Here is a 13,437-nt window from a genome sequence, read left to right on the forward strand (position 1 = left end):
CTGTATTCTGTGTCTCAGTCTAGTTTATGTCTCTGTCTCCCTTTCTCATTCTGTTTCCTTATCACCCTGTTATTCTCCACCCGTCCTCTTTCGACCTCTCTTTATCTTCTACCCCCTACATCCACACCCTATTTTATTTTTTTCTATTTCGTTTCTTCCCCGTTTTCTACCTCTCCCTCTCAGAATAGACTCAAACAACTTGTCCACACGAGTGAACGCCAAGAAGTCGTTACCTCCAGTGGTGCCAGATTGGTCTGTAACACGTCTTGTTCTTGCATCATGGACACCGCCAATGGCCACGGTAATAACACATTCTACTCCTGTTTCTTCTTTCTCCTTTTCCCGCACATTATTGTTATGTTCCAGTCATTCTTCTCATCCGGTTCTTTTTTGTGTGCAACTTTTTATTTTACATATTCTGTTGTATTATTATTATTATAATTATTATCATTATTAAAACTATTTTTGTCTTTTTGGGGGTGGGGTTGGAAAGGGGGTCTTTAGTGTTTTGCTTTGCTAACTGGGCAGACTTGCAAAAAGGTCCTGATTGTGACTAATTCTTTACCCATTAAAGATTCGATCAATCAATCAAACTTCTTCTTATGTATTGTTCTTGCTATCAATGGTGATGGTGGTGTTGTTGCTCTTCTTCTTAGTCGTCATCTTCTTCTTCTTAGTCGTCGTCGACGTCTTCTGGATTAAAGCAAACATGTATTCAGTGAAAGCGACGGAATGGTTCAATCAATATGATTATTTGACTTCTGGAGAAGTACCTTCATTCAGCAATCAACTTGAAAAGGAATATCATAGAGAGTGTTATCATTTCCAAAGTCATTTAATATGGCAGCCTTCTCTGGGTCGTTGTAATGAATACTGTTGATAGAATTGATGGCTTGTATGTTTTCTGCTAAAGAAATTTTTTAATAGCTTTCAGAGGTTGTTTTGTCCAAATTACGTAAATGAAATGTTCTGTTGTCTTGGTCTGTTCACATTTCCTTTCTCGTTTTTTTCTGTTATCAGAAATCTCCTGGTTTGTGAGAATCTCTTCCAGCCTATCGTTTGTTTGTTGCTTGTGTTCATGTGTTGACCTGCGTATGTCATTTAATGTTTTAGTTCTTCACTTAGCCATGATGGGTCTTGAAAACGTAATGCTACAGTTTTATTAACATTAATCGTTAAGCAATGTGCATGAAGACGTTTGTGAGCTTTACAGAACTTTCATCCAAAGAGAAATCTAAAATTTTCAAGCATTATGCTTCTCATTACAATTCACAAAATTCCTCAGCATCTAATTTGTTACAGTTTCGAAAGATGATCACAATGTGCACTGCACTATGTATTTTCATACTTGCAACATTGTGACCACTACATCTTGCAGGGCGGTCAGTACTTATTTTATTTGTTCACAACTAAACTTTGTGTAATAGTGAAATCTTCTTTTCCTTTAGGTCCTAAGGCTGAGAGTCATTTGCCATTTTGGAAGCCTGGCAGCGGTCACTATGGAGACGCGTGGGGAAAACAAACCACACAGACAATGTCATCTTGCTTTGATTTACTGTTGCCACTACTTGGTGAGCGGGTGTGTACGGTGTAGGCGATATGTCTGTGTGATGTGTGTGTGTGTGTGTGTGTGTGTGTGTGTAAGGGGATGTACATGTGTGTGTGTGTGTGTGCGCGCGCGCGTGTGTGGAAGGGGGATATACGTGTGTGTGTGTGTGTGTGTGTGTGTGTGTGTGGAGAGGGGCGTGTGTGTATGAGAGTCAGTGGATGAGAAAGAGAGATGTGGTATGGATCGAATGGATTGTAAAAAGAAATCATGCATAAGAGAAATAAGAGATATTATGACTAAGATTTGTTGTTTGTGTGCTTTTTGGTTATCATGAAAGTCACCATCATAACCAGCAGGAGCAACACCAACAACTGAAATATCAGTTGTAGTAATGGCAGTAGTAGTAGTAGCAGCAGCAGCAGCAGCAGCAATAGTAGTAGTAGTAGTGTGGCTTGACTTCGCAGACGAAGATCTAGGGAAGGGTTGTAGGGTCACACAACAAAAAAAAACACCCAATAAAAACAAAGTGTGAGCAACCACGCAACCTTGCTTAACGCCATTCGCGATGAGGAAGGGTTGTGAGAGATCGTTGCCATGTCTGACCTGACCAAGCTGACCCTCGTGTAGCTGTATGCTGTTTTTGTTGTTCGGAAGCATCTAAGCTGAAACTTCAGCTTCTGCTCTTTTGTTTACTATTTTATCCACCCCCCACCCCCACCCCCCACGTCCCCACCCACCAAAAAAAAAAAAAAAAAAAAAAAACAAACAAAAAAAACTGTCGTTTGCCTGCCACGACAATCATCTGCTTCCGTATGTATATCCACAGAAACAATACCTGTCAACCCCAACGGTACATTCACGATCGCGGACTATGGCACTAATGATGGCTACAGCTCCATGCCTCTGATCACCAGTGTCATAGGTAAGTGGTTGATTTCATTAGTATTCTCGTCTGACGTTCACACCTGTCAAACAGGCAGTTCTTAGCGTGCGGCAAAATTCATGAACATATTGATGTGTGTGCCATCAAGCGCGACATACCATGCACAAACAAGTGACTGCACACACAAACGCGCGCACTCACAGTTGCAGTACAGTGTCAGTTTCTCAATGAGGCATCACTGTGTTCTGACAAATCCATACACGCTACAACTAATATAATAGACAGATGCCTGACAGTAGCATAACCCAACGCACTTTTCAGGCCTTGAGTGCACACACACACACACACACACACACACACACACACACACACACACACGCACGCACGCACGCACGCACGCACAGAGAGAGAGAAGAGAGAGAGAGAGAGAGAGAGAGAGAGAGAGAGAGAGAGAGAGAGAAAACCAGCGGTTCAAAAAGCACTGAGATGGCAGACAAATTGGAAGACGTGAGTGTTGAGATTTTTTTAAGTCTGAGACAGACAGTTTATTCCATACTACTGGGCCAGGATAAGAGGGAGAGCACAGAGATAGTAATTGTTTCTTCACCAGGAATTACTAATCGCACTCTGGATTCAGAAGCCGAATGTGAGGTCCAGGAGGAATAAGGACAAACATTATAGGAGGTGGACACAGAAGGTAAGGCACAAAGGTATTTGATTACTGAAACGTAACTAGTTTTGTAGTCAGTACTGTGACAGATGGGCAGCCAGTGTACGTCCCCAGTGAGTCATTGTATGGGTTTGTCTAGACGTTCTAAATGACAGCCTTGCAGCATAGCTCTGTATTTCTTCTTACAGATGTCAGCCACAAGAGAGAAGTGTTGTAGTCGAGATGAGAGAGCGCAAAATAAGATACAAGAGTTTTTGTGGCATGAACAGTGTGGCATGAAAAATTTTAATGGTACAGTTTAATGCAGGCAGCATGACATATTTTATAAACGTGTCGCACTTTACGGCCCAGTCACGGACAGATTGTGAACAAGACTTTTCACATTTTCCACTAGTTGATATGAGGGCTTCACCCATGCTGTCTGTATCATTATTAATCAAAAGTGCCCCAGTCTTTGTGTTATTCAGATGCCATTTACTTTGAGGCATGTAATGTATGGGAGATCCAGTCAGAAGTGAGTCACAATTATAAGAACATAAAAAAAGCATTTGGAAAGTGATGAGAGTTTTGGTTGTTTCAACAGCGAGGACAACGGAACGTTTTGTGTGTTGTTCTAAGTAAGCATATTGACATGATTTAATACTGATGCTTCAATAAATGGTTCTTGTTAAAACATGGCATCTGCCCCTGTCTATTTTTGTCCGATGTTCAACTTGTAATCTTTAGTCGTCAGCAACGATGATAACGACGAAGATAAATATACTTATGTGTATGATGATAACAATGATAATGGCTGTAACATGGAAAAATCAAATATTCAAACTGTTGATTCTCTTGTTCTATGATGACAGACCACCTACGCAAGAAATACGGGGATGACCTGGCAATCCAAGTCATCTACGAAGACCAAGAGAAAAATGACTTCAACAGTCTCTTTGAAAGGCTGAATGGTAAGTGTTTTGTGCCTGATTTCAGGATTGATAATATGTGTTGACGTTCGCTTATTTTTGTCATGACTGACGATGCTGTTTTGGTGGTGCTATTTTAGGAGCACAACAGTCATATATATATATATATATATATATATATATATATATATATATATATATATATATGTGTGTGTGTGTGTGTGTGTGTGTGTGTGTGTGTGTGTGTGTGTGTGTGTGTGTGTATTTATTTATCTTACTTAAAAAAACACAACAAATTTACGTTGTTCGATTCAGTAAACTGTTTAGAAGAAGAAGAAGTAGAAGAAGAAGAGACTAATTTATTCAAAACGGCATTTGTAATTGACCATTTCCCAAATATGGTGAAAGGAAATATGACACACATTGTCAACTCCGAGAGAACTGGCTGTAGAAAAATTGTTTTTTCATCTGCTGAGAGTGCCAGTTCGCTGAATGAGACGGGCCAAGCTAATTACTTCTCCTGTTATTTATGAACTGTTAACCGATTTTCAATCGCTGTGAGCTCAGTGTGACTCAGTATCAGTAAAAGGGTGAAGGCCGCTGACTAGAGACGAGAACTACGCCAAACTTTCCGTTGCACGGAAACATTACCTTGCCTGTGGCAGCTTAGGGATTGTCAGCATTGGTCTTGATTCAATTAGCAAATGAAGAATTCGAAGCCCAACGTACCTCGATAGCTGACAATCTTTCTTTTCCTTCTCCCCCCCCCCCCCCCCCTTTCTTTTTCCAACAAAACGGGTTGATAACCCGTTTGGGAGTGAAGAGGAGTGTCACTTTCTCAGTGACCATTGAGTGAGGGAGTCGTGCAATGAGTGGCTTGTGCGAGGTTACCATAAATGGCTTGTTTGAAGACATATTTATAATAAAACTGTTTTCCGAAGCAGATTTGTTATAGCAAATCTGTTTTAACGACTAGCGTTAATCAGAGGAGAGAAAGGGGAGATGCAGTAATGGTCAAGGCATGAAACACATTGAACTCATTAGTGTTAAACTGGTGTGCATATGGCTTTACCGTCAGTTCACTGACTGAATTGTTATTGTTTGCATAGGGCATGAAAGATTAGTTTACCAGAGTGTGGGACTGTAAACAGTGTTGTCTCCAAGTGAGATTTTAATTATTTGAGGAGCTGTAGTGTGCACGTAAAATCTGTTCAGTTGTTCTGCTGTCGTCCTCCTCACATTCTCTGACGGGTCGAGTGTGAAGACTGGGAAGGTTCCTGTTGTGTGTGTGCGTGTTTGGAAGAGAGAGAGAGAGAGAGGAGTGCATGTGTGTGAACGTGTGTTGGTGAAATCAGGATGAGTGGTATGTGGGCAACACTGCTGCAACTGCGCAGCACCCACTGCAGCAAAAAAAAACAACAACAACAACAAAAAACACACACACACAAAAAAAAAACAGCAACCGATTTTTTTTTTTTTTTTAATGAATATCATGCATATAAATTATTGCTCATGTTTATGCTATGTTGTTTGTCAAATGCAATGTGGCAGCGTTATCATATTTTAGTTTTGATTGAAGAATGTTACGTTTTGTCTTTTATCGATGATACTAGATGTGGGCCACTATTTTCCCATAATGTTGCATTGTTATCAATAGATTCAATACACTAAATGAGGTTTTCTACCCCCTCTCTCTCTCTCTTTCCGTTTATGTTCAGTAGTGCTGGTGTTATCACCTATCGATATCAATGCATGGCATGCTTTTTATCTGTTTTACAGACGACACCAGTTACATGTCAAAATTCTGCAATGTGTATCCCCTGGCTACGAATGTGAACTTTTACAAACAGTGTGTTCCCAATGGCACATGCGATGTCATTTTCACCAGCTATGCCACGCATTGGATGGAGAAACTGTAAGTGATTTTTTGCTCACGTGCGTAAACAATGTGAGCCCCTGTAATAACCCTATGTTTCAAGTGTGTGTGTGTGTGTGTGTGTGTGCGCGCGCGCGCGCGCGCGCGCGTGTGTGTGTGTGTGTGTCCATGGTAAACTTTAACAAATTCATTGTTCCTGGAGCTACTTAGTCTGTTGACACAAAAAGTGGCAGGCATTTCCAATGTTTCAGTGACGTGACTTTCAAGGACTGTGTCTTCTACCACTTTGCTACGAAGGAGGAACAGGACTTTTTGTTTCGTCAGGCTGAAGAAGAATGGGTCAAGTTTTTGGTGCTGAGAGCTAAAGAACTGAAACCAGGTCTGTGTATTGTCTTTTGTGCATTGTACGGTGTAGCATAGTAAGGAGCGAGGTGGTGTGGCGAAGTGAGGCAGGTATGATAATGGTGTGCTATCGTTTGGTTCGGTATCGTATGGTGTGGAAAATTATGGTACTGTGCCGTGTCGTATTGTATGGCAGTTTATTATATCGTATCGTGTTGTGTCGGGTCAGATTTGATCGTATCGTATCGTATCGGTTCGTTTCGAAGTGTAACGTATCGCATCGTACCGTAAAGCCTACGTTTTGTGAATGTAGCCAGAATCTTCTTGTCACAACCAATTTTGTACAAGAAGAAGATGATCGTGCATAGCATGGTATCGTTTGACATGATATGGTACGGTATGGTGTGGCATGGTGTCATATGGTATGGTATGGTATGGTATGATATGGTATGTTATGGTTTCGTATCGTATCGTATCGTATCGTATCGTACCACATCTTATCATACAGTATGATATGTTGTGGTATGTTAAAAAAAGATATATTTAAGTTGGAAAAGAACAGAGAAGTGTTATGAATGTCACATAATAGCATTGCTCACTTTGTTTTCCCACCAGGAGGACTGCTTTTGGCGCAGAACGTGTGTTCCAAATCTACAGCAGGTCAAGGGGAGAACACTTCACTCGTTTCCAAGGCCATACAACCAGCCATAACCAAGGCTGATGTGGTGTTGGACATGGAGGCTGCTTGGACACAACTGAAGTGTGACAACCTCATCACCAAGGTAATTCAGGGTTTGTAACTGAACATTAAAATGTGTGTGTGTGTGTGTGTGTGTGTGTGTGTGTGTGTGTGTGTGTGTGTGTGTGTAAAAGGGAATTAAGAGAAAGAGAGGGAAAGAGAGAGAGACTGACAGGGCAGAGGGAGTGAAAGAGGAAGATTTTTTTTTTTAATTGTCTTATGTTTATGGTCACCGTGTTGATAGATGTTTAAATCTGAGACTCGCACATCTCACAAGTGTTCAATTACTGTCGTCCAAATATTTATAATTTAAAAAAAAATGCATTTTACATTAAGTATGAAGGTCTTACACTGTCTACACTACGCTGTCTACCTTTTCGATCTTCGCACAAGTGGTCATTTTGCTCGGGGGGTGGGGGAATAGCTTGCTCAGTAATGGACTTTTATGCAAAATATTGCTATCAGATCGCTGATGGTATCGATAGCATGCAAAAACATTTTGTAAAAGGAGGTGAAGGAGGCCGCAAGGTGCTGCTGAGAGAATGATTTGAGCCTCATCAATTGGTCCTCATCAATTGGGCCTCAACTATTACTGCATAATGTCCACCAACGACCGTCTAAATCAACGTGTCTTCTCAAATTTTGTCTTGGGTTTCGTGAGTTAAAGTGAATTTGCACTGAACATGCGTGTTTGAAGCATATTCTTTATATATACTTTTTTTCAATTTATTTATTTATTTTTAAACATTTTTTTTTTAACTCAATCACTCCGAGAAAAAATTCTGCAGTCAACTGGAGGAAACATTGGAGGATTTTGAAGCTGAGTGTGTTTTCATGGATTCTGCCATTAACTATGCTATTTTGAGTTAGTGCCAAAGAAACTACAGTCAGTGATATAGTTGCATGCACACACCAGAGGCTGTATTCAATAGACCATCGTGCCTGCGGGGAAATATTTACCTGCGAGTAATCTGCTTAAGGCCAGACAAACTGCCCGAGGGTAAGCAATATCCAGTATCGGGAACACAAAGCATACCCGCTGGTCTACAAACCCTTACTACCTGCCAAGGGTGACTGCCCACGAAGCAGAGATAAATACGGCGGATCCTTTTGTAGTATTGCTTTTATTCAATGAAAACAGGCGTGCTTTGCGGATAGCCCGTGTTTTGCTAACTCTAGACAATGCTCTCAACTGTAGTGGGGTGAGAAGAGCATGCGCAGAAGGGAATCATCAGGACTTTTGATAAAAGACAATGTCTTGAATACGAACAAAATTTAACCTTCAAGGTAGACTCTACTCGCGGGTCCCTACTATGTCAAGAGTAACTTGCCTCGAGGCAATATGAAGTTTGTCTTGAGTACGGCCAAAGGTCAGGTCACGCTAGTGGTCTTGAAACACGGAATAGACGACTTCGTAATCGAGATGTTCAGAGAGTCCCGGGAAAACTCAAGTCCGACGCTGAAAATTTTGTCCGAATGTAGGCACATGATTGGTGGACCGAGACCCTGGAAAAGAATTTGTAAGATAAGCGAAAGAAATTCACGGGTGGTTTACGAAAAACAACTTGTTGAACTGATATAAGTGTTGGTCTTTTCTCTGTTTTCTTTTCTTTTTCTTTTTTTAAGCCACTTACAGAGAGGAGTTTGTGGGAATTGACACATATTTTGATCTTAACAAATATTGTGAAAGGACAGAGTAGCATACAGAAGAAGAAAATAAGCCATTTCATTTTCGTAAAAAGTAGCAGATATGGACATTAGTGCTACATAACAGCGTTTCCACTATATCTATAATAAGGCTGAGCCAAATTTATACAGTCAAAAGGTGGGACATGATGATGATGTTTCGTATGCATTTTTCCCAGTAACGGGTATTCGTTCCATCTTTCGAATTTGCGCTATCATCAGAAAATGTATTTCATCTTTCAATTCTGGGTAGTATTGACACATTGTTTTCTTCCATGGGTTTATTTGTGTATCTTATCATTTCAAATAATAAAACTTGTATTACTTATACTTGTCAAAAGACTATTTCCTATGTAAACAAATATTACATTATGTTGTGTATGGTTCTGGTTTGTAATATCTTGTAATTTCTAGCATACCTTTTGTTTTGATTCTGCTTCCTGAGTAAAATCTGTTCACGCCAGTTGTGGACTATTTTTCCTGTCTTTGCTTTACTAGATAATTATTTCATTTCATTATTCAAACAAACACATAATGAGGCTACGGAATGCTGCAGTGTCGCTCACCCTCAAACAATGACATGATGATATTGTTCATTTCACACATAGAAATGGAATTTGTGAAAATGGATCTAAGAAAAATCAGGTACATTATGTGCAGGAGGAATACGAAAGATGCACGTTCAAAGTCGTTGACCGAAACTCACAGCAAATCAAGTCACCTTTCGAAACTGAAGACTCGCCCGCTCGAAAGGCCGGCTTACGTCTGCTGCACTATGAGGAACGAGTGGTCCCCAGCGTCTTCAAGACTCCCTTGGATGAGAAAGGTGAGTGGCGGGTTTTTCGTGACGATGATTCAATTCAATCCAGTTCAGTTCAAAATACATTATTGTCCTCTTCAACCAAATCAGAAATTCTCTTTCGGCTCATTTAGAATATCCGTCAGCAAATATGAAAATGAGAGAGAGAGAGAGAGAGAGAGAGAGAGAGAGAGAGAGAGAGAGAGAGAGAGAGAGACAAACAAACAAACAAACAAACAAACAAACAAACAAAAAACACGAACAACTGACACACCCGTCACTGATCACCCTGCACACATCAATTATTATGTAAAAAGAAAAACATCTAGGTAAGATACTATTACATTATGACTTAGAGTGAAACAACTTTGTGTGTGTGTGTGTGTGTGTGTGTGTGCATGCAAAGGTATGTGTGCGCGCGGGCGTGTTCTTGCTTTTGTGTGCCTGCGTGTGTGAGAGTGTGTGCGCGTGTATGTGTACGTTTCAATCATTATAAAAAGGAAAATATTCAGTAAGATAATTATAACAATTAAAAAGATAAATGCTCATCAACAAATAAAGCCGAAAAAACGAATGGGCTACTGGCGCACCCTTCTTTGATCACAACGCACATATGAATTATCAGGTAAAAAGAAGACATTCAGGTAAGAAAACAAAATTACATTTTAAGATAAAGTGAAACATTTCAGTGATATAAAAGAAAAATATTCAGTGAGATATAATTATAGCATTTAAGACACGAATGAAATGAAGATAGACAGATAACCCATACACACTTCGCTTACAGCTATGCAGACACCAATCATCATATGAAAAGAAAATTAAGACAAATTTAACATCACAGTTGAAAGGTATAAACCCGCTACCAAGACTAAATGCATGCAAAAACCCCTTTCACACCCCTCTGCGGCAAAACAATAACACTGGGCACGAGCGCGTGCGTGCGCGCGCGCGCATACACACACACACACACACACACACACACACACACACACACACACACACACACACACACACACACACACACACACACACACGCACGCACGCGCGCGCACACAAACATACACGCACACACACACGCACACACACGCACACACACACACACACACACACACGCACACACACATACACACACACACACACACACACGCACGCACGCGCGCGCACACAAACATACACGCACACACACACGCACACACACACACACGCACACACTCACACACACACATACACACACACACACACACACACACACACACACACACACACACACACACACACGCGCACGCGCACACACACACACACACACACACACACACACACACATAGACGCACACACACACATACACGCACACACACACATACACGCACACACACACACGCACACACACATACACACACACACACACACACACACACACACACACACACACACACGCACGCACGCGCGCGCACACACACACACACACACACACACACACACACACTGTAACCCTCCCCCAACCCTTCACACACGCATGCATGCATACATATAGGGAAGAAAGACAGCTGTCATCATAACAATAAGTAAATCACAGGCAATGGAATAAAAACATTAATTGAGCGATTTATTTATCACAGCACCAGCAGAGGGGGCAAATGCTTTTTTTTTTTTTTTTTTACACGTTCTTCTTTGCAAGAGGGATTTTTTACATCGTCTGCCAGAAGGAAGTTTCTGAAAGACAGAATTAAGTGTATGAGTGGAATCATTACAAATTTGGAGTACTCTTCTGCTAAGAGTGGACTGGTATAGGGTGTTCAGTTGTTGCTGGGGCTTGGTTATTATTTTGCTGGCCAGGTTTACAACTCGTCCTAATTTTGTTTTTAACAGTCAAATTACCAAACCAGGCCACAATGCTGAAAGTCATGACACTTTAATGGTGATGACGGCTAAGACCGATGTTTTTTGCTGATGATGATGATGATGGTGATGGTGAGGAGGAGGTAGAGGAAGAGGATGAGGAGAAGAAGAGAGAAGAAGAGAAAGATATTAGATAAAAGAAAAAAAAATCACACATTCTCTCTCCCACAGGCACCAGGAGGGATGTGTCTTTTTTAAGTTGCAAAGCACAGAGTTTTATTCAGGGACAGATGTAGGGAGTTCCAGAAAATGGGGCCAGAGACAGAATCAGTGTCTCCGAAAATAAAATAGAAGGTATTTCATCAAGATCAAAATGGATCGCTGAAGGACAATAGATCACAAACTATGACCTGGAGAAAAGGTAGCAGTATGATAGTACTGGTATACAGGTCTGTCATTTTGGCTTTATTTTGTGATAATATTTGTCACAGCGTGAAACATTTCTTCCTTCCACAATTTATCCCACTCTCTTTCTGTGTTGCTGATATGCCTTAGATTATCAGTTTTATTGTTACTTCTTGTCTGTTTAATTAATCTCATCAACCACAAATCATCCTGTTTGCCTGTTTGTCTGTAGGTAAGAAACTGTGTGTGTGTGTATCTGTGTTACACTCTGTGTTTCTGTATGGCTTCCTGTCTGTCCGTTTGTGTCCGTGTTCAGTATATCTCCACTTAACTAGGGATGTAGGGTGAATTTCATGCAATTTGCTACACTCTTTTTTTTAAGTCTGTTAATGTTCTTATTTTCATTAAGTAAAATTAAATTTCCTGTCATTTATCATTGTACCTTGTGTCACTGAAAGTACTTATACGAACCTGAAAAATGTTTACACAGCGATGCAGCTGTACGATTGCTGTGTTCACTGTCATCTCCTTGTTACCGTCCTGACCCTTGCCATGACACGGACATTCTGTTGACACAGATCCTGAGGACATCACATACAGAAAGTCCTTCGCTGACAAACTGGTCGCTTCGATCCGTGTTTGGAGCCAAACCACTTTCTGCAGCAGTCTGTCGCCCATGCGCACTGAGTCAGAGAAAGCCGCCATCTTGGAGGCCTTGTATGAGAGGCTTCACTCACTGGTGATGAGCAAAGATGTTGAGTTGTACAGATGTGATGAGTTTGTGTCCATACTTGTTGCCAGGAAGGTATGACAATGTCAGCAGTTGTGACTTTGAGAAGTTGGATATCTGCTATGCATGATTTCCAGAATGATTTTGTGTATTAACAGGATGGAATTTGTTGAATCCATTCGCATAGGAAGTTGTGCACACCAGAAAAAATTGTTCCTTTTATGAGTGATTATTTACTTGATCTGATTCATTGTGTTAATCAGGATGAGATCTGATGAAGGCATTTTTGTTCAGTGAGTGATTTACTTCCAGATGCTTTGTCTTGATCAGGGTGACTTACTTGACTTATGCCTATAGCTCCGCTCGGGAACAAAGGGCCGCAACAGCGCTCCTCCAACGGACACGGTTTGGGGCAATCCTCTTTATCTGGGCCCACGTCATTCCGGCTGCCTTCACTTCAGTGTCCGTACTTCTTCTCCAAGTCTGCCTGGGTCTGCCAACTTTGCGTTTGCCTTGGGGGTTCCAGTCAAGTGCCTGGCGAGTGATGTTGAGTGGTGACTTGCGCAACGTGTGGCCTATCCACCCCCACTTTCTCTTTTTGATTTCTTCTTCTATGGGTGCTTGTTTGGTTCTGTCCCAGAGGTCTTCATTTGAGATGATTTCAGGCCACCTGAATGTTGCGCAGGCATCTGTTGACAAATGTCTGGAGTTTGTTCCTGTTGGTCTTGGTAGTGCGCCATGTCTCTGAGCCGTACAGCATGACTGACTTGACGTTGGTGTTAAATATTCTGATCTTGTTGTGAAGTGAGAGGGCTGAAGATTGCCAGATGGGTCGGAGAGTTCTGAAGGCGTGTCTTGCTTTATTGATGCGGCTCTTGATGTCATCGTCTGCTCCACCATCCTTGCTCACTACGCTGCCCAGATATGTGAACTTTTCCACTTCTTTGATCTCTTCCTGCTGTAATCGGACTGGGTCTTGCTGCTTGTTGTTGATGCGTAGGATCTCTGTC

At 41.3% G+C, this 13,437-nt stretch overlaps 1 protein-coding gene across 1 annotated transcript; it reads left to right on the top strand.

The window, feature by feature from the left end:
• Positions 1 to 279: 279 nt before the first annotated feature.
• LOC143297692 (uncharacterized) lies at positions 280 to 12,508 on the top strand. Its single transcript, XM_076610112.1, has 8 exons — positions 280 to 301; positions 2,376 to 2,471; positions 3,954 to 4,052; positions 5,790 to 5,925; positions 6,138 to 6,265; positions 6,844 to 7,010; positions 9,314 to 9,479; positions 12,276 to 12,508. The coding sequence occupies exons 1-8, from the start codon at positions 280 to 282 to the stop codon at positions 12,506 to 12,508; spliced, it is 1,047 nt and encodes a 348-aa protein (XP_076466227.1).
• The last annotated feature ends 929 nt before the right edge of the window (positions 12,509 to 13,437 follow it).

This window comes from Babylonia areolata, chromosome 23 (genome assembly GCF_041734735.1).
Source record: "Babylonia areolata isolate BAREFJ2019XMU chromosome 23, ASM4173473v1, whole genome shotgun sequence".
Lineage (NCBI taxonomy): Eukaryota > Metazoa > Mollusca > Gastropoda > Neogastropoda > Buccinidae > Babylonia > Babylonia areolata.

Excerpts from the sequence above, each read along its gene's own strand:
- LOC143297692 (XM_076610112.1), top strand. The coding sequence starts at position 280 with ATGGACACCGCCAATGGCCACG. Across the intron at positions 302-2,375 it reads GGACACCGCCAATGGCCACG|AAACAATACCTGTCAACCCC; the intron begins GTAATAACACAT and ends GTATATCCACAG. Across the intron at positions 6,266-6,843 it reads AGCTAAAGAACTGAAACCAG|GAGGACTGCTTTTGGCGCAG; the intron begins GTCTGTGTATTG and ends TTTTCCCACCAG.